The following is a 21,760-nucleotide window of genomic DNA, read 5'->3' as shown; positions in this document are numbered from 1 at the left end:
TTTTAGACACTGCACACTAGTCCGTTACATTTTAGAAAAAACTTGACTTTCTTTTTCTCAACTAGAGTTTGTGCAGGGATATGGGATGCGTTTCAGTAAATGGCCAAACCTTTCGTTCTGTTGTTTGGCTACAGTTCTCGTTTACTCAGAAACTTTTTCGTGAGACAGGCAATGGAATTTCTTGTATGCTGCACTGGAAGAAGCTTCCAGGGATATCTACATTTCCCGTCTTCCTTAAATCACGAGTCTGTCCCTTGCCAAGCCGCAACACTGGTTTTTGAAGCCGAGAGCGCACCGATTAACAACAGCCCTGCGATCACTCCTAACTCATGTAAATTAAATTGAAACCAGAAGAACTGACATATGAAGAGTAAGCAAGTATAAATCAATATGGCTGGTCATTTACTGTTGTATCTGCACTTCAGCGAAAGCCCAAGAGGCAGGCGCCAATCTGCTATGTGTTTTCTTCCACTCATATCACGGTTTTCCCAAGACTCTACTGCAGGTTTTATTGTCGTCGTGAAAAAAACCTTTTGTTAGACTGACAAAAGGTGATGAGGAAAAAACCTCATCACTCTTTGTTAGTCCTTTTTTTTCACATAACTTAGAGATTAGCTGTACTGAAGGCAGCGATGGAAGTCCGTGGGCATTAACCATTTGGTGGTTTCCGAAGCACTGAGATCTGTTCATCTCAATATAAACTATTGTGACAATGAAAACTTAGCAGGGGTGATATTCAAGATGCAAATATAGGGATCGAGAAGGGCAACGAGCATGCTACAACCACGTACGAAATACGTTAGTGTGGTCATCACTCGGTCTTGTGTGTCTGTACGCGCATTTACGTTGTTTGACTAGTATTTGCACACAGTAAAATTTCGTAGAAAAGCGAGGCTATTTCTTTCTTTCTTTTTTTCTGTCCCCGTAGTTACCTGAGAGCAGTTAGTGACCCTCGATAGGTAAATGAGAGGTCATGCCAACTCAGAAAGGAGTCTCACAGAAAGTAATATTCTGTCTTTGCTTTCGGTTTGCTGTTTTGGTTTGTGATTTTTTTGTTAAGCGGGTCATAGTCACAAAAGAGATTATCGTACGTATTTTCTTCTCGATACTCGAGTTTGTTCGTCGACAGGTAATCAGCTTACAAACCACGATTTCAACAGGAACCAATACTTTGCAACAGAACCGCGCCAGAGTAGCATATAGATAACCCTGGCAGCAGACAGTTAAGCTCTGATTTAAGTTTGCGCCTGCTACCTCAAGAGTTTCTGGGGCATGATTTCCCCACACCCTGCCCACTTTCACATTGTCAGGATGACACTAGCCGCATGAGCAAGGAACACTGCCCAGAGCCGCACATCTCCTTCCAACCCTCGCCTTCAGCGCAGCTTCAGCGAGCACACAGCGCAGCGCCGCGAACCTTGCGGCTGCGCCGATTGCCACGCAGTCCGTGGAACAACGAAACTGAGGGAGTGTCAACCGCGCCGACAGCGCACGCTTGGGTTCCCGCTACGCGGAACTGCGGGGCTCAGAAGTTCGCTGACGAAGGCGTGCTGTCCATGTCCTCGAGCCACGAGGCCGGGCTGGGCGGGAACTCGCCGTAGGTGTCATCTCCACGACCAGGAAACTGGTCGCTGGGCAGGCCGAAGTGAGGCCCCAGCTGACCGCCGGGGCTGGCCGGGAAATAGGACGAGGCGCCGCTGTGGCCCGACTGCTGGCCCGGGGAGCCCTCGGGGTCACTGCCGGTCAGTCCGAACGGCTCAGAGTCCTCTGGTGCGGCAACCAGCACGAGGGAAGAGAAAACAGAGCGCAAGCGCCAGGGACGCCATGAAACAAAGTGCCCGAAGCCCGGCCTGTAAGCGCGTATATAAGCACAGCTCAGAGAGAGCAGTCAGAAACGCTTGAATTCGATGTGTGTGTGTGTGTGTGTGTGTGTGTGTGTGTGTGTGTGTGTGTGTGTGTGTGTGTGTGTGTGTGTGTGTGTGTGTGTGTGTGTGTGTGTGTGTGTGTGTGTGTGTGTCCTTTGATGTAGGTTACGCGCAGATAAGTTGTTGCAGTCTTGACTGTGTCGGCGCCGTCAAGCCGCAAGTACGGTTTGAAGTCTAGTGAGCAGCGTACTTAGTTTTCCGAAAATTTTACCTCGATGTTTCCCAGCAATAGTCAACGTTTGCATTCAGTAGCGATCAACGTATTCCCATCGAGGGAGATGGCTAGTGTGTTTCAAGAACTCGGTTCCGAAAAAAACTGTTTAGTGTCGGTTCTTCACTGTTTCCTTAAGACCATCTTACAGTATTCTACTAGATATTTAGAAAGGATTCAAGACACGCTCTAACAACAAAGCGCGCCACAATAAGAAAGGTAAACGCTGTTTTGCTACAGCTGGCCCGATTTTTTAGATGCGAAGTATCTCTTGCTCGGGGGTATGTAAGGCGGCGTGGTAATCCGCACGCAGCGTTGTCCGCACTCACACTACGCATGCGCGACTCTCCTCCTTCCCTCTCTCCAACAGCTGCGCGTTACTCTCTCCACTTCTCTACCAGCACCTGCTTGCGCTTCTCCTGCGTTCTCGCTTCTGCTCTCACGGCGCATACGCTACTCTCCTCCTCTAGTCTCCTCTCCTTCAAATAGTAGAGCGCTGCGCGCGTTCAGTCCAGCGCTTGCTTCGGTTGGCTCCTCTGAAATGCGGGCTCGACATGCCGAAATTCTCTCCTGCGCAGCGCCGCGATGAGGGCCAGCGCATGCGCGTCCTCTGCCCCTCTCTCTCCTCTCCTACGCTACCTCTCTCTCGTGCGCCTGTCGACGTTCCCCGCACGCCCTGTGAGAATTAACGGCCAGGCTAGAGGGAAGACACGACGCGCGTAGTGTTCCTGTTCGCGTTCCACGACGCGAGGTCGGTAGCAGGCCCAGCGAACGCCAACGGAACGCGATCGTGCAAGGGCTCCGGCTTCGCATCGCCTCATGGTCCCCTTTAGCGGGAGATGGTGTAATTTTTTCTCTTACTTAATTTGATTCTCATTAACGTGTGAGCTAACAGGCCGGACAGTTTGCATTTCGTGGCCCTGCATTCCATCTCCTGCAGAGACTGTGCTGGCCATTCAGCCGACGTAATTATCCATGCACCAACTTCCATGCATTCCCGTGGCATGTTCGCGGCAATACGAACACGAGAGAAAAGTACGCAACGAAAGGCGAAACAGCGCGAAAACACGATATGATATAGAGGGTGTTTTTTTTTTCTATTCTAGACAATACGGATGTTTAAATAAAAATCCTGACAGTCACGTACCTGTCGCTTTTGCACATAAACTCTACGTCGAGGCAGAAATACTTTGCCGCAGCTGTAGTTACAATGAATAAATAACAACAGCTCTTTACATGCTTTCTAATTATCCACTTGAGGGCAGTTGTTTACACGGGAAAGTTGTAGGCCGTCAAAGTTTATGGCATACCCATCTTCTAAAAATAACGAATGTTGCGCATAATTTGAGGTAGTCTTAATCGAAATTCAATGACTATATCTAAACCGAGCGCACCGGGCGCGCAGCAAAGGTGGCCTTTCTGTTACGCCAGACCGGAACTTGCCGTGAGGAAAAGTGAGGAACTTTGAATGAATGCGCGTCGCGACGGTATCTTGTGGAACGCGACACGTCACCTCACTTCCAGAAGCGGATCGCGCTACCTTTGCGTATAGGCTTTCAAAGCAACGTCGAGCGGCGCCACTGCTCTTATCGTAACTGGGAATATCCACGGCGCTCCTTTCGCCACAACATTGCCGTCCCCGCTTCCGCGCAGGCGCAGAGCTCTCGGATTGCATCTGTGGTGCGTCACGATGTAACTACTGATGACTAGCAGTGCTCCGGGCCGAATGAGGAGCGCATGTGCGCACGTGTCCTTTCCGCCGCCGCTGCCAAATCCGACTACAAACCACCTTCGCAGGCAGCGTCTATCACCAGTAACGCATAGCTCGGCCGCGCGAGCCTCGCGCCCAAACTTGAGCTTGGGTTCCCTATGACGTTTGATGCTTGTCTGTTTCTTTCGCTCTGTGCGCAAGAAAAGCACCATTTCCACATTATCTTTCAATGCAGCTTTCAAACTCAGAGGCAACCACTACGACGCCTCTTATTGCAGACTGTGCGACAGGCGAAAGAGTACTTTGCGCCTATTTATAGGTTAAGAAAGAAACAAATAAGCACCACGCATCGCACGCAAATAATAAGCGGTCCATTTGTGCTTTTGAGACGACTTGCTGCTTTACCTGGCTAGATTCTGCTTCGACTAGCCTTGATTCAAATTTCATCACTTGCTCGTCATGGGTAGTTCCGGACTGACGTAACAGATCAGCCGCCTTTTCTGCACTCCGGGCGCTCTCGGTTTCGATATCAGGCCTTTCATCGATGATGAGTATCTCAAATTACGTGCACTTTTTATGATTTACAAAAATGGGTATGTTATACACTGTGACGGCCTACAACTTTCCAATATAAACAACTGCCCTCAATTTCATAATTATAAAAGTAATTAAAAAGCTTTTGCTATTTAGTTATTTCATTGTATCTTCAGCTGCGGCAAAGTATTTCGCCCTTGACGTAGAGTTCGTGTGCGAAGATGACAGGTGCCTGACTGTCATAGCATTTTTATAAAAAATTCATATTGCTAAAAAGAATACGCGTTGCATAGGCACCCTTACAAATGCGTACTAACATAATCCTAAAGTACATACTAGCGTAACACCACTGGCGTAGCCAGTTTGGGGGGGGGGGGGGGGGGGGGTCAAATTTCTCTCCAATTTTTTTTCAATTTTGCATGTGTATGCGCACACATACAAACGCACGCACAAACATACATAAAGCATAGTTGAACCTCCCCACTCCGAAAAAAATTTCTGGCTACGCTACTGGGGCAACACTACCAGTAGATACTGCCAAAAGTACTTCAGGCGGACTCTTGCGGCGCTGTTCATCCTTCGTGTGTTTATTACGCTGTCTGCACCTTTTCATGCTACTAAGATTTTAGCATGTCTGCGTGATCAATCAATCAATCAATCAATCAATCAATCAATCAATCAATCAATCAATCAATCAATCAATCAATCAATCAATCAATCAATCAATCAATCAATCAATCAATCAATCAATCAATCACTGCTACAGAGGGAATGCTGTGCATACCTGGGTGGTCTTTGACGTCTCGCTTGATGGTGGCGCCGGACGAGGAGCGGAAGAAGTCTCCCCAGCGGGTCTTTCCGGCGTCCTTCTTGAGGCGCTTCTCCTTTGCGCGCCGGTTCTGGAACCAAACCTGTACGACGCGCATGTCGAGCCCAGTGTCCTGCGACAGCTGTTCGCGCACGTGGCGCGCCGGCTTGGGGCTGTTGTTGTAGGCGCTCTTCAGCGTCTCCAGCTGCTTAGCAGTGATTGTGGTGCGCGGCCGCTTGCTGGAGCCCTCGCGCGCCTTGGCCGCCTCGTAGTCGGCCTTGCAGACCAACTTGTTGTCCTCCATGAGGTAGAACTCGTCGCCCGTGTTCAGCTGTCGCTTGCACAGGATGCAGGCAAAACAGTGCAAGTGGTACACGTTATCCTGTGCCCGGCGAACCACTTGCGTCGGCGGAATGCCCAGCTCGCAGCCAGCGCACTTGGTGCCATATCGCCTGCGTAAAAGTTGGCCATTGTACGCACCGGCGCTTAGACTGACAGCTGCATCAGATATTAAAGTATGTTCTGGAGACGCATCGTTTCCACATGAGGCGCACTGTACTGTTAGACAGTGATACAAGGAAATTGAGCCTTCATGCAGCGAACTGCATAAAATGAATAATGTAACCGATACACACAAACAAGCCTGATAAAAGAGAGTACATCCCGAAAGCAGAGGTGCACAGAAATGGAGTGCAGAGCAATCTTCATTAAGTGTAACATATATGTGTAAACTTAGTGTAAGCACCAAAGCAGGTTTTCTCAGAACCGCAGCTAAGGTTCGGCTATCTGATGTACACGTTGGGAATTATTGAACCTTGGCTACGTCTTCACTTCATCCGTGTCTTGAACTCCAAGGCTATATTGGGGTTATCAGTGGAACATCTGGGTATGTTATGCCTTGCGTAAAAGAGCTTTCGACAAAATAGCAAAATAAATGCCAACACTGCACAAAATGAGGGCGTAATGAAAGCATAGCAGAAAGAAAAGGAGTGCGAACTTGGCTTAGCATTTCGTCTTAACCAGAGAACGAGAAACTTGCTCAATGCTCTGCTTTCACTTACTTCGTTCTGCAGTTCTCAGAACATTGGCTGACGAAAGCGAGGGTGGGTACAGGTACTTTTAGGCGCAGATTTACTCACGACGGGGACCCATAGGCAACTGCGCATAGGGACACGTGATGCTCCTCCATCTGTAAGCGTGTGCGTGAGAGAGCAATTATTCGTGTAGCGAAGCCACATGTGCTCCGCGCCTTGCGCCCGCAAAACTGCAACTGCATGGCATGTATCAATATACGTCTCGGTGGCGGCTCATGCATTTCACGCCGCGTGATATGAGAGCGATGCTGCACTTTTCTAATGCATGCCGCAGAGCATCTGCATTAGGCATTTCTTTCAACGTCTACAGACCGGACATCGTAGAAGATGAAAGAAGCGCATCATACATGCTCGACTGCGTAAACGGAGAGAGGTGGCGCACCTCAAGTGCAAATCGAACGAGTATACCGTCACGCGCGTCGTATATCCGAATGGTATCGGGCGTGACGCTCGCGAGTTAAGGTTCTCTCGCTGGATCGAGCAGGCACGCGCAGCTGTCGGATGGGCCATCGCGACGAGACACGAGACGGCTCGCTGACGCGTGGCGCTGGGACGCGTCAGAGCGGCCCCTGCACTAGCTAGAGCGCGCGCGCTCACGCAGAGCAGGAAGCCAGACGTGTAAACGCGCCAGTCCCATAAACAGAAGAATGGAGGACGGCGGCGTATGCACGCTGCGCCGGCGACGCGACCGGGCGGAGGCAAGCCGGGTCCCGCAGTGTTCGCCTTCTCGGCTGGCGGCCGCCCCCGCGCCCAAACCGCAGCGTCGCTCTGGAGCCAGCGTTTCGACGCGGCAGATGGCGACGCAGGCGCCACGCTCCGTTGGGCGCGTGACCGCCTCGTTCACGGCCTCCCCGTCTCTTTCACTCTATCTTCTTCCGCTTTTCATTTCTGTTTTGCTTATTCTGGCTCCTTTCGGGCGCTGTCCATATATGCATGTAGTATATGCGCATCCCATCCCATGGCACTTGCACGCACGCGACTTTGTTCGGAGGCGGCGCTGTTCGCGCGGTTATTTATAGCGGGCGTAGCGAGGCGTCGCTGATCCGTTCTCCGGATTAGCGCGGCACATCATCGTCCTAATCTCCGCGGCGGATACCGGCCTCCACGATCATCCGGCGCTTCAACACTGCCGGGGTGGACGTGCGAGAAAGCCGCGACGGCACCCATTAGCACGATTTCTTGTAGGGCGAGGGCACAACGCTCAGAGCGCATCAGAACGCTTTCCTCGGCGTTTATAACCGCAAGTGTTACAGTATCTGCCGAGGACGCAGTATGATTGAAACAGTAATATTGTGCATAAGAAAAATAAACGGTGCTGTAATGACCGGTCTTCTTTGAACCCCGTTCTACTCAAGTAGCCAAGAGACCAAAAATAAATAAATAAATAAATAAATAAATAAATAAATAAATAAATAAATAAATAAATAAATAAATAAATAAAGGCGAAGAAGAAGACCAAAACTAACGTCGTGAGAATGTGCTCCAATGCTCATGGAGGGCATAGCATACGGAAAGGGCAACGCTTATTCTTTCATTCTTTCTGTTACTTTATATTAATGGCCCGACAGATATGTTCCTACTCGGATGTGTGGTTAGTTGCGTGACACTCATTAAAAAAAAAAACACTTCTCTGGGTAGCTTCCGATCATCTCTGTGAACGCTAGAGGCCTTTACCGGCTCTAAAATGATAAACTTCACTGATTAACCAGAAGGTACACCCCTTACTGTAGCACATGAAGGCGGCCGGACGCACTTCACGCCATCAGTCGAATTCACTTCGAAAAAAAAAGTAGTTTCATGCAGAATGTGCAGCTTTAGGTGGTGTAGCGCTAAGACAGACAGGTGCCATGTGATTCCAACGCGAAAGGCGTAGAGCACACAAAGAGGGAATGTCAGGACAATGCATATTAGTTTCCTTTTCGTGCTCGATCTTCCTTCCTTACGCGCCAGTTTATTGCCTGAAAGCCGCTATAAACATGTAAAGCAAGAATGTTATACGAATCAGAGATCCACTGGGACGCAGTCTTCGTAGGGACATCTTCTTACCTATTGACGGGCTGAAAAATAAGCTATACTGGCATTCGTCCACACACAGCTGTCATTTTAAAACGAAACAAACTGAGCCAAATAGGCATAGAATAATAATATTATTCACACACACACACATATATATATATATATATATCGATGTCTCTTGTGAAACCGAGCTGCTATGAAAGATGTTCACTTTCTTTGCAAGTGTCAGCGAAGTTGAAGGCACATAAACAAGATAAGAGAACGGTGACGGCTCGAATTCTCCAGCGTAGCCGCGTGGGCCGTAAACTAACGCTACGGCAGCGTCTCCGAGCAGACTCGAAAGAGAAAATAAAGAGGCGCAGCAAAGTAGAACGCACTGCGAGACGCCCACGTAGGCTCAAGCGAAACGCTGAGAGAAACAAAGAGAGAGAGAGAGAAAATGGCAAGTGTGAGAAAAGAGAAAATATAAAAGAAAGGAACACGACTGCGCCGATTTTTCGACGGAATAGAAACGAGCTATACAGAACAAAAAGGTCCATGCTGCAGACTGGTGAGAAGAAAAGAAATGGCCGCTATGAATAATACCCCACTCCCCTCTTGCTTCGGGGTTTTTCTTATCGGTTTCTTGTTTTATAGCTTATCTACTGCTCGTAGTATGTGGCGACCGTTCGGGCCCTCGCAAGGCTTCCCTTCCGTTTAGGCCCTTCCACTTGCGAGCATGTGACTGCACGGTTGTTTCTCTAACATTTTCAGAGCCTATAGACGTGCAAGAAAGACAAACAATTGCAAGGCGCAGACGGAAGGATACCATAAAACGAAACAAAGGAAAATAGAAGAAGAAACAAACGAGAGAGAGAGAGAGAGAGAAAAAAAGAAGACAGAAAGGGCGACGCCGAGAAAAACGGAAGAGTAATCATTTTAATGCATGCTGGATCCAGGGGATTCAGCAGCGGGGAAAAGGAGCGCGGTGCGGAGACACCACCCCTCACTTTGAGCATTCGTTCGCTCTGCTGGGTAAGAGGAAAGAGAAGGAGTGAGGAAAAAAGAAAAGAAATGGCGGCAAGCGTTATCACCTTGCGTGCGACGTCGTAGCGCCGCATGAAAGAAAAGAGAGAGAAGTAAAAAACGTCTGGGGGGAAGGCCATTGCAGTATAAAACAATGAGTGTACAGTAAAGTTGTTTTCGTGTTCTTTACCCCCCCTCTCTCTCTCTCTCTCTCTCTCTCTTTGTATGCTCGTCTGTCACTCTCGTGCCGACTACGGAGGAGTGCACTGTTCACTCAAACCTTGTCCATTTAGAGCATCTTGCGGTGGCTTTCAGTGTAAACAAACGAAAAAAAATGAAAAAATTACCGCTTTCACAAACGAGCGCGTACACAACGCGAACAACACTGCCGTCTAAAGCCAGCGTCGATTTACGACCGCCGGTTGACAGCTTCGACTGAGCGCGCGCAACGGCGCGCATCGGCCAGGGCGCCACAAACGGCCGCCTCACTAGATCGCGCACCGACGAAATCCACGCCAAAGACACAGCCAGAGTCGCTCAAACCGAGTTGGATGCCAAAAACCTGGAACATTCTAGAACTCGCATCGTGACGCAACCACACGCAAGACGACGGCCACAGCCGACGCGTCAACCGATGACCGCCGAACATGCGTGGAGGATCTCGCGCTTTCCCAAGCTTCCAATGTACCGTGAACAGGTGACTCGTACTCAGGGATCTTGAATATAAGCATACAGAGGCGAGGGGAAGGGACAGACAGCGATAGCGAGAATAGTCATGCGACCAAGCCGAGTGCGGAAGGAAAGAATCCCCGCCCCACTGCGACAGTCAACAAGTGCCGTCAAGAGCCACTTCAAGATTACGCCGTGGACCGTTGACCAGTGCTGACAATCACTGGTGGATATTAAAGGATATTTAGAGTTCTTGAACATCTTCTAACGCATGCGCTTGTACTTTAGCACTAGTTGATCGTTGTTCCAGAAATTTGTTGAACCCATCTGAGATTTATTACGATGTAACCAGCCAAGTGTGGATGTATATGACTGTTTGTAACTGCCTCAATTAAGAATACACGTTTTTTGTGTTCTGTCAACTCTGGGCTCTGAATCGGTCTTTGGACCACAACCAGCGTTGGATGACGCACCAAAGGAGCTGCTCTCAGTTGTCCGTGATTTCGTGAGATGTTTCAAGGGACAGATACGTCTGTACTTGGAATCTTCTCGGTGACTACATCCCATACCCGAGGTGTGACAGCCGCACGCAGTACAGTATTCATGATACACCTTTATTAAAATATAAAAGAAGACTTCAGGCAGCCTGCAACAATTGTATAATTATTGTACGGATTTATTTACCTCTTCTTGCAGGTGATCATACGTAGGTCATAGACGGTAAGGCCTTATCGCTCCCTAAACTCTTCACGAAGAGCATATGGACCTAAGACCTCGCGTAAACTTGCAGCCTGTGGAGCGTCGATTAACATTCCATGGACCATGTACAACCTGTAGATAAAACTCGGGTCCAGTAGCTCGGGGGCTACAGCGCGGACGAGTATCGAGGTTCTTTACGACGTTTTATATCAGGCCAGTGCTATTGTTCATCGAAATGGGGGTCGTAATAGCATGCAAGCTAACATCGGTCTCCCGTCTGTGCTTGGCTGCTACGTAAGTTGAACTGACCTGCGATCTTTCTGTACCCCGCGTCTTGCAATGAGCCCTTTCCAAAAAAAAAATCATAGTGTCGCTTTCGAACAGCAATGAAGACGCCTGTATCAGTAATCCTTCTATGAATAACTTGTGAGGCATTGATGTAATACGGACAGCGCGAAATTATTTGGCAAGAAAACGAGAGACGGTCGTTTTCTTCCTCTTTTGCTTCATCAAATAAAGAAACAGTGCGCTTAACGCGGTCTCATAAAAGGGGTCTTTGATTACTCCAAACGTTGACGGACGCCAAGACACCCGCGATAGAAAGTGAATAGACGTACTTGAAGAAGTCGTCCTTGCAGTAGACGTGCCCATTGCGGGCGAAGCACTTGTTGGCCAGCTGCGCCTGGCAGTCGGCGCACTTGAGGCAGCGCGCATGCCACGACCGCTCCAGCACCTTGAGGATGAACCGGTCCAGGATGGGTTTCTCGCAGCCGGCACACTTAGGGATGCTCGCTGCACGCATACACACACACAAAAAAAGGCAAGCGTTGAGTTTACACAACTGCTACGCTATTCGGTCCGTTATTTCGGCAGATTTAACCCATACGCCTCAATGCACACACTGAAAGGTCTCTGGCTGACCGCGATGCGCGAAATCCTGCTAGTACGCTTCCCAACACCTATTGTTTGACTTACACACTTGATGGTGGACGCCACGCAAGAAAGGCCACGAAAAGTTCCCTATTTCAAGTACTCCGCAGATCCCCTACAGTGCAACATGGCATAAGTGACACAAGAGACAGGGCAGAGTCCGCCTTTTTTGTTTGTCCTGTTCTTGGAGCTTCGTGTACCACGTAACATCGAATTAAGTATTGGCTAACTTTGGACACTTGTGACGGGGACATGTGCGAAAGCGTGCACAATGTCAGTAAAGACGAAATTATGGATGTACAATGAAGGCCATGTTCATTTAGCACTCATGGGATGGAAAAGAAACAGATATATGCACCGATACGCGTTTGTGCGTCATATTTGAGTTTCAGTGTCAGATGCAGTACAGCGTTCGAGCACGCTATCCTCAATGTCAGTTACTTAGTGTCGTGTTCACTATCGAAGTTTCATAATTTCTTTAAAATATATTCAATCATTACTAGATGTACGCTTATCTGCTAAATGCTAGTCTAGTTCGAATTCCCTAGCTATGACGTTCAGAGTAGTATGAAATCTTGTCATGGATGCAACTCACACTTTTTTATACCTCATGTGAATTCCTGAACAAAAAGCTACAGTGGGTATCGTGTGAAGAAGCACATTTCGCGGAAAAGTGCAAAAAGCTCTGAAGACATAGAGACCAAAGATGGCAATATTCTTTTTTAAATCGAAGTTCCCTCGCAGCCGCTATAGTGAGCGCTATTGGCTTGAGTACTATTTTTAATATTTTATTGAGGCACAAAAAAGCAGTAACGTAATTGCTGGGCTTTGTGTTATAAACTGGTACCAGAGCCCTGGCAACCGCAGTTTTAGACAAATATATAGAGTAATGATTAAGGCATTCATCGCTTACCTCATCCAACGCACTGCATTCGAGGTTAGCGTTAGCGTAGAGCTTTCCCGCACAACAACCATGCTAGTGGCAAAGTGTCATTTCCGTGCGCAGGAGGCTACATAGTAGTAATCACACTTGTAGATAACAAACACCTTGGGCCGAATTCACAAAACTCACTTACGAGCAAATTGTCGCGTAAGAGAAATTTTGTCGCGTAAGTCGATTCACGAAGCGAAAAAAACGTCGTAAGAGGCCATCGTTATCACATCGGCCGCTGCGGTAAAGCGCGCTGTGACTGTCCAGGAACATGTCAGCGATGGTGATGCAGTTGCTATATTTGGTGACGTCACTGAAAAAGGCTCGTAAGTGGATTCACGAAGCAAAAAAATTGCGCGGAAACAGCGTGGCTACGAGAAAATCCCAAGAGTGGTCCGGACCACTCTTACGAACAATATGGTTGTTTAGAACATGCAACTGCGGCGGGTATCTGGGTGCCGTGGCTAATTTTGAGCTAATTCACGGCCATTTAAGGCTTCTTGATGATTGCTGGTACGTTTTATTTATTTCGGCGCTTTGAGTTTCGTGTGTTGTTTCGCTTGTACGCTATGGACTGTATTGGCACTCGTAGTCGTCCAATAAACTGGGAGTCGCAGTAATTAAAGAAGCCTATTGGGTGTCAATGGCGAAACATTATGCATGCAAAGACTTGTGATTGGATTAAAACCAAAGGTCTACATGAATGGTCGATGAAGTCCAAAGCGGCGCGGTATTTGGTCAACATTTTTTTGTTATGTCGTTGTGTTGCGTCCGACTTCCTCCAATGAGACGTCCAACTTATCATGATGTACGCAGCATTTGTCTAAACCACCACCAAAGAGGTTCAGAGGAGCACATCAGCTGCACGCTATTGGAAATAAAATTGAGCGGAGCATTTCAGTTAGCCGTTATTAAAGCCTATTATATGATTCCACAACATGTCTAGTTGGATTGGCTTTAAATGCCCAATAGGCACGATCGCTGAAACGCAGCTGTCACTAAGCGCTTTGGGTCAATCCAGAGCAGGCTCGTACATTGCAAATCGCAGCATATTATATATGTGCGAGATTATGCATGAAATCTCAAACAAATCAAGCTTTTCGATCTTCACTGTTCGGAAACCGAAACGGAACGTGTTTATACGGCGAGCAGTCAGAAGTAAATGGATCCAGTAATTTGAAACGACATCAAAAATATGTGCGAATGCTCACGATTCTCGAGTATAAACAAGCCTTTGCCGGATTCACGTCCCTTTGATTACTAACTGCCATTTAACATGGCGTGAGAATATCAAGTGAAGGTGGCTTCACCCACTCATAAATGTATTTTGTGCTCATAAGCGTCAGCTTGACCTAGAAATCATCGCGTAGATAAGGCGAAACCCCCGCAGGAGGCTACTATCGTAGCAGACGACAAACGATAGCAGACGACGGCTTGGGCGAGAGGTGCAACTCGTGATTGGTTGGGAAGCAGTACTCTCTACAACAGCCCATCTTATGACGTTGACAAAACACTTCTTTCATCGCGCGCTCCTGTCGTGTTCGTCATATCTTCCCCCTCGCACATAAGAGAACTTTTTATCTTCTCGCGATCAACGCGAAAGAGCTTTTTCTAAGTTGTCTTAGCGCCTACCCCCTGCTGCGCAGTTTGTAAGAACAACATGGCGCCGTAAACTGTAGGTGTCGGCGCCGATTTTCGCAAACGCATGAGTTCCTTCAGCGTTCGACTGGATGTGCTGTGAATACCGCTGCTTTTCCGGTGCGCGCAAGCAGTGTGAAGACCGACGGCAGTGTCTCTTGGTGTGCCGTGAAGCGTAGCGAAGCCTGTGCCACGGAGTGTTTATGAAGCGGGGATCGGCGCCTGTGTACCGACTGTAACTGGCACTGGAGGAGCCTGCAATGTGTGTTTGAGTGTCGGTAACAGTTCGTTTGCTTCGCGTTCCTGTGTCTCATTAAGGTGCAGTGCGGCATTTCGAATTGACAGCATTTTGGCACGTTACTTGAGTGATTCCGTGCTTCCGTGATTCCGTACGGTAACGCATGAACTACGCTCTGTATTTGGTTCTTGCTTCGCCAGTGGTTAGCCCGTGCGCTTCTATTTTCTTGTGAGCAGTCCAGGCAAATGCAGTGTTCGGGAGTGAAACGATGTGCGTTGTGAACAGTGGTGCTGTGTTGACATTTCCAAGACTTGTGAAGAGGCTGTGCCCGTGTGACAGAAGATTAAAGCGTTGATAACCGTGTTTCGTCCTACGAAGTTGCGATGGTGCTTTTTGAGGGCTTTAAGGATTTGGCGCTGGGCTTGGCGCTTTCTTTTTTAACTCGTTGCTTCTCCTTTTTGTGATAACCGTAATTCGAACGTCATAACGTGTCGAACCGAAGTCGCTCGCCGAGACGTTGTGCTGTAAATGTGGCTGCTTTGGCAGTATGCCTTGACTGTTCTCCGGTGAAAACTTGGACTTGTACCTGGCAGCGAAAGCACGTGGACGTCACGCTTCGCTCCGGACAGAACACAATTCTCACTGGTGCTTTGCCTTGGATGAAGTCGTAGACCAGCACCTGCTAACTACAGGTTTTCGAGCCCATCTGTCGTGTCGTTTTGCACGGCACTGGAGCCTTGACTACAGCGGCCCACGGCGATTTCTCACGCTTCACCAGTGGACGTACACGTCTTGCTAGCGTTGCATTTCTACGTCAACGGCAGCTTCCAGTCCACGGAGGTCTTTTGCCTGTGGCTGAAGAGCACATTCCATTCCCGATGACGCTGACGGCTGCTAATATCGTTGTGCCATCGGTGAGTTGAACTTGCGCAACTAATTTCGTTGCTATTCGTGTAGTGCTATAACGTACGTTTGTAAGTTTTTCATCCCAGCAGATGTAATACCACCCCTTGTTAAGTTCAAGTACGAAAAATGTACTACTACCGCTTGGTATATACGTATATATGGCCTATATACATATATTGCAACATGAGCAAGTACGCCAGCAGTTTTTATGATTTTGCTTAAGCAGGCTTTTATCTGATTATTAAGAGGAGCCTGTCTGTTTACCACGCTTGACAGTTGAGAGAAAAATATTTGATGCGAATTTATCTTCCAGGAGCCATTTAGCACTTTTTCAGGAATTCCCTTTATATTGCAAAATTACTTGTATAGAAGATTACCACTGTGGCAGCACTATACTTTACCAGGACATATACATTAAAGTATGTAAAGCTTACATGGGGCTTCAGTTTGTTTCAAATTGAATAAAGCATATTTGATAGCTATGACTAAGCGATAATTTTTGTGTTTCTGCCAAATATGTATTAAGAGCGCTTTCAATGATGGTTTTTTTAATATATCCTTCTTGGCCTCTTCACAGATTGCAGATTTTCGTAAGGTCGTGGGATACATCGATTGCAAGCACTGGCAAATCAAGCCACCTTATGACTTGGAGCACCTGTACAGAAATAGGAAGGACTTGTGCTCCCTAAATCTACAAGTCTTTTGCAACGGTGGGGGTGTCATCATCCAGCCGACCTCAAAGGGGCCTGGAAGCACGCATGACAGCCTCATCTGGATGGACTGTGCTCTGTCTGGGAGCTTCAAGGGTAGAAAACTGCATAATGGCTGGTTGCTAGGTTAGTTTTTTTAGGTGTCTTAGGTGTTTAACCACAGTAAACACCGGTTAATGTACACACCTTCACAACCAAAACATTGTTACTAACAGTGGATGCTTGTATTATTTTCACACAGCGATGCTAATTGGACGCGTAAAGAGAAGCAAATTATAATAGAATTGACAATGTCGAAAGTGTAAAGTCTACAGCTTATGAATTTTACTCCATAGATGTGAGACTGGAAAGTTGTGCTTTTGAAATAGCACAAGTACTTTTATTGCTTATTGAGCTCTTGTGCCTGTCACTCACACAGTGTATCAAGTGCTCTGCATGGAAATAGCAAGCGGGAGAAAATCGCCTGGCTGTTCGCAACATGCAGGGAGAAAGAACTCTAGTTCAAGCCTCAGGCCACACAGGAGCAGTAAATGCGCATTTTACCTGCCGTAGCTTATCTTTTTTCAATGTTGTGGCACGTTGTATTTCCGCCGTACATGTTCTCAGCACAATTGCATAGTGGCACGGTTATTTCTACAAATCGTATGTGTCCTGAGTATACGCTTGTTGATCTCTGAAGGTCACTCTCACTATGCCTGAGAGCCATGGGTGCTCACCCTCCTGTCCGTGGCTGGCCCAGCTGAGCAGCAGTGCAGTGCAGCCCCCACCCATGCAAGACAGGTCATACAGTGCACCTTTGGTGTTCTGAGCAGGACACAGCGTATCCGTCCGGCATGGCAGTGACATCAATAATAATGATGGTGAGTGTTTGTGGAAGCCATAAGAGCCCATTAACATGCATTTATGGATTATGAGTGTGTTTGTTGCTCGGAATCATTTCTCCTAATCAAGTGCATTTTTTTGCAAAGTGTAATTTTGTTAGGAAAAACCATTTCGAGCAACAAAAACACACATAATCCAATAATGCTTTGTGTTTTCAAGTCTTCAAAATTGCTCCTTCACACTGTATGATGAGGTGGCTATGTTAGATAACTTTAAAGTGATGAACAATAACTGTTGTCTTGTAACATAGAAATACATGAGTACACTCTAGGAACAAATCGTCTATTTGGGAGTATTTCTGCTACACAGCAATAATCAAAATCTTGCTTGCTCGCATTTCCTTTTATCAAAACTTCGCTCTTGGCACTTTTCTGTCAAGAATGCTATGTCACTTTGATAACACGCGCGTCATTCGTGACCCGGAAGTCCCGGGACCGTGGTGATAACGCGTGGAAAGTACGTGAGGTGGATGACGTTATAGTTGTGGGGTAGCAATACTCCACAAATACTTGATTTTTTCTTAGAGTGTAGCATAGTAAACTCATTTTTGGTCGGCTTCTTGCACCTAGTGTAAAGTCGAAATAGAAGATACTTTATTGGCTGATGTCTCACTATTAGGCAGAAGTTTGTTGCCTTCAAAATGAACATCGTAGGTATACATTTATATCATAAAATAATTTTTCAAGGTCTTCATTGTTGGTGGCTCTATGTTCAGACCTTTTTTCCTTGTTTTTTTATTATATTTCATACTTGTCATTGGATTCTGAAAATACGACAGCTAGACTTTTTCGCACATATCAGCTGTCGATTTTTACACATAGCATGGTTGTAACAATCACCTGTACTTTTCTATGTTCCAGGAGTGCAATGGGATCAGGTGCCCCACTGTCATGTAATTGTACAGTGTATCTCGGACAAAACACACAAGGCCAACAAGTAGAGAGCGACTACCAGTGGCTGTGTCCTGTTCAAAGTGCACGTCAACAGAAAGAATGCATTGTGATAGTTGGAACAGCTTGAATTGTATGGTGAGAATCTGCACAGCTGCAGTTTAATCGTTGAGCAGTGCATCATTCAGCAATTCCTTGCACCTGAGGATTCAAAATTAATTAAATTCTGCATTTAATATAACAAACCTTGACGTTGATGTAAATCACACTGTAGTGGTAATGTGCAAATTAACTTCGGCTACCTTGAATTTTTAACATGCACGTAACTCAAAGTGCATGTGTGTCTCTGCATTTCACTGCCATTAGAAACAGCAGCCATGGTCGGCAACCAAAACCGTGTTTTCATGTTTGGTAGTGCACGAATGAAACCATTGAAGCGCGTAGTTTTGCTTTTGGTCTATATAGGCGTTCAGGATACATGCATTATTATAGTACAAATGATTTTATGTATATATAAGCTCTGGAAAGTCATTTTCCGCGGAATATTTAGATGCAAAAGGAGCGTCACTATTCCTAGTACGTCCAACAGGCTTTAGCACCTGTGTAATGTTATCATATCGCATGCTTGTCCTCTTCAACGGTCAACCTTTCTGCATGTACTGTGTAAGTTTTAATTTTTTTTTTCATATAATGTTTGCTGCCATAGGTTTCTCTATAATGTACTTGTATACTCTGCAAATAGTTTATCATCTATGCAGCTTTGCTCATATTACTGCTGAAAGTATTTATTGTAATAATACGTTCCAATATGAAGTATTTATTGCTTTTTGTATGGTGACTATGCATGCATTTACTTATGCCTTTTGATGCGCCTGTGCAGTGGTTTAGCCTGAAGAGGGCTGCTGGTGTGCTCTAAACTTGAAACTGGCGACTTCGAACAAATTTGAAGGCTGATAACCATTACTACTATATTCAGACAAGCTGTGATAGCTCCATGAAAATATATTTAAGATTCTGTAAACTGTGCCAGGTAAATGTTCTTAAATTCCTTTATTGTTGTCCATGTTTCATGCACCTGAAACATAATTACTTTGTCATGGCACATTATAAAATGTTATTCTGCCCATCTGTGCTGATCAACATTGCAGCTGAGGCCAGCAGCAAGATATACATGCAAGGTACTGAATCTCTGCATCACATTCCTTGCCCAGCAGTGCACTGAAATTTTTTTCAAGCGAAATGAGAGACTGATATACAGCAGTCTCTCATTTGAAGGAAGTCGGCACATGTGCACACTTTGAAACCTTTTTGAGGAGTGTTTTCAGAAGAAGCAATAGGGTATTTACATGTTAACAACAGCATTATTTGTACCGAGGAGCTTAGTAACAGTGAATTGTTTTATTTATGTATTGTCGAGAATTTGTCCGAGCTGTGCCAATCTTCCAGCCCACGTCACCTGACATGGCTTGTTATAGTGTTGTCAATATGCCGGACTATGTAAATAAACTATGTGTTATCTTGCAGACATGTACCAGAATGTGATGCATTGCGTTTTTCCTTGACATCACATTGTCGGGGGCTCTTTTCTTATATATCGTCGTAGGCTGCCGCCCACGAAAATGTATAAAAACTGCTTGTGAGTGGGCAGAAGCAGAAACTATACATGAAATTGTTCCAAGAGGGTTCGAGAAATGCCGAGTTGGCACATAAGAGTGGTGAGAGATTTCTCTCGTAAGTTACTGCCTTGAAACCTCATGTGCTCAAGACTGCGTGTATCAGCATTGTTGTTTTATAGCAGTTCATCCTATTAACTACTACTCAATGTATGTATGTATGTATGTATGTATGTATGTATGTATGTATGTATGTATGTATGTATGTATGTATGTATGTATGTATGTATGTATGTATGTATCTTTTAAACAAAAACTTACGTTTTTTTTCTTTAGTGTAACTTTCATAAAAATTTTGCTATTTGATTTCTAGTTCTTTTTCTATCTCATTTTCATTTCTCAAATATGTTTTCTACTGCGCAAAAATTAATGTAACCTTACAAAAAATATGTGCATTCAAACAAGATGTTTCACTTAAAAACGTACAGTTCTCAGCAAGAAGTTGGGAACTATGCAACCAACCAGCAAAAATAAGTTTATAGGACAGCTCCTCTGTGTAACATTGCTTCTACACATCGCGTTTGTCTAATATGTACAACAGACTAGGCGACTTCAACCAGGAGAACCAAGCTTTCGCCCGTGGCTGTACATATTTTTACATATGTCCGTGGTATCTCTACGTATTGTCATACGTGTTGCCAATTACCATTAAGGGCACAAAACTAGGCAAGCTGAATATGCGGATTTTTGTTTGTTCACCTGTCATCTATACTGTAACTGCTGTTGGTAAAGAATAAACTCGCGTTTAAAATTTTCATGTACTTACCAAGGGAAGAGTAGCCCTTTATGACGCAAATGAATTTGCGGTAATCTTTTCCCAGGCCTACTGTTTTGCCCTCTCCTCAGAACTCGATAGCCTGCTGGAGTCCTTTATAGCCATTGACAGAGGCATTACACGGAGCTGCGCAACACGACAGAGACCGAGAGAGAAGACACAAACACATCACTGTGTTTGTGTGGTTTCTCTCTGTCCCTGTCGTTTTGCGCAGCTGCTTGTAATGAATCCCACCCAACTGGCACGCAAACGTGTCCCGACAATGGCACTCATCTTGGCCGCAAGCATTTTGGCCGCCGCGTGTCTCCTGATGTTATTGAAAACACCGCGATGTCTGACCGGCAGCCAGAGTCGTGAAAAGTAATGCCCAGGTATGATAATTGGGTTTCGGGACTGGGCACCCTTGCGATAGTAGTGGTTAGAGCAAAAAAAAGATACTCTTATTTCTATGATCCGTGAGGGAGCACGGCGAAGCGCATTTGGGTATAAAGGGGCGTGAATGAAGAGAGCGGAAAGGCCACCTTCTCAAGAAAAGAGTGCTCGCAACACATAACCTCAGGCCGTGCTATCCATTTTTCCATTAAAAAAAAAAACGTGGGTGCTTGGCGACACTGCGAATCGAACCCAGTACCTCTCGCATTGTAGTCTGACGCTGTAACGACTCGACCACCGCTGCAGTGTTTCAGAAGATAGCTGGCCACTGTAACACTTACTTCATTGTATATATATTATCTTTCCCTCGAAAGACACGTAATTCAAGACGTCCGGTGAAAGTCGATCAAAAAAAGGAGAAAAAACTCGGGATCCTAATGCATTCGCCTAAGGTGACTCGAAGGTTAAAGCCATCAAATGGGGCTATATTACCGTGCACTTTGTATCGAGTGCGACATCACTGATCAACTATCGCTAATTGACTGTCACTAATGTCACTTTCAGTAATTGAATATTCAATGTGTTTCGATTATTGTCGTTTAAATAAACTTTCACTAAACAAATCACTACTCACTTAATTTGCTTCGATTCTCATATATAAGCACAATCACACGTTCGCTCGCTTTTGTATGGCTTTCGCTCCCTTGACGTTAGTAAGTAACGCGAACGCCGTCTCTTTTTTTTCTTATTATTATTAATCGTGCGAACGCGCAGCACGCGCGCCCTGCGAATCCAGGCGCACGTGTAGTCATGTCACTTCAGGCCGAGACAACACCGCTTCTTTTATGTTTGCTCACGCAAACTCGGCAAGGACGAAGTGACTGCGCCGTGTTTTCTGAAAAGCATTAGCACGTAGAAACCTCCCGACGAATCTTCCTTGTTTTACGCGTGCACATATCTAAGCGTATACGATTGCTCTCTCATTCCAGCCCTGTCAAAATGCTGCGGTGAATCGGACCTGCGGCATTACGCTATGATAGCTTTCTTACTGCTGCTTTGTATTTCTGTACAGTTCTCCGTAGGCTCAAAAGCCGCTCCTCTGTCTTGTACTGAGATCTTCGTAAGAAATGCAGAATTTTACGT

At 46.2% G+C, this 21,760-nt stretch overlaps 1 protein-coding gene across 2 annotated transcripts in view; it reads right to left on the bottom strand.

Annotated features, from left to right (window-relative positions):
* Positions 1-644: 644 nt before the first annotated feature.
* The window catches only part of LOC119379585 (LIM/homeobox protein Lhx3), a 159,700-nt gene continuing 138,584 nt past the window's right edge, over positions 645-21,760 (bottom strand). For both annotated transcript variants that reach the window (XM_049416824.1, XM_049416825.1), the window contains exons 2-4: positions 11,290-11,464; positions 5,166-5,641; positions 645-1,767 (exon numbers count right to left, since the gene is read on the bottom strand). In XM_049416824.1, the coding sequence (XP_049272781.1) occupies positions 1,526-1,767; positions 5,166-5,641; positions 11,290-11,464 (893 nt within the window). In that variant the 3' untranslated portion in view covers positions 645-1,525. The remainder of the gene's footprint in view (positions 1,768-5,165; positions 5,642-11,289; positions 11,465-21,760) is intronic.

Source organism: Rhipicephalus sanguineus, chromosome 1 (assembly GCF_013339695.2).
Source record: "Rhipicephalus sanguineus isolate Rsan-2018 chromosome 1, BIME_Rsan_1.4, whole genome shotgun sequence".
Lineage (NCBI taxonomy): Eukaryota > Metazoa > Arthropoda > Arachnida > Ixodida > Ixodidae > Rhipicephalus > Rhipicephalus sanguineus.
Note: the sequence above shows the minus strand (reverse complement) of the source record. Positions and strands in the feature narration are given on the sequence as shown.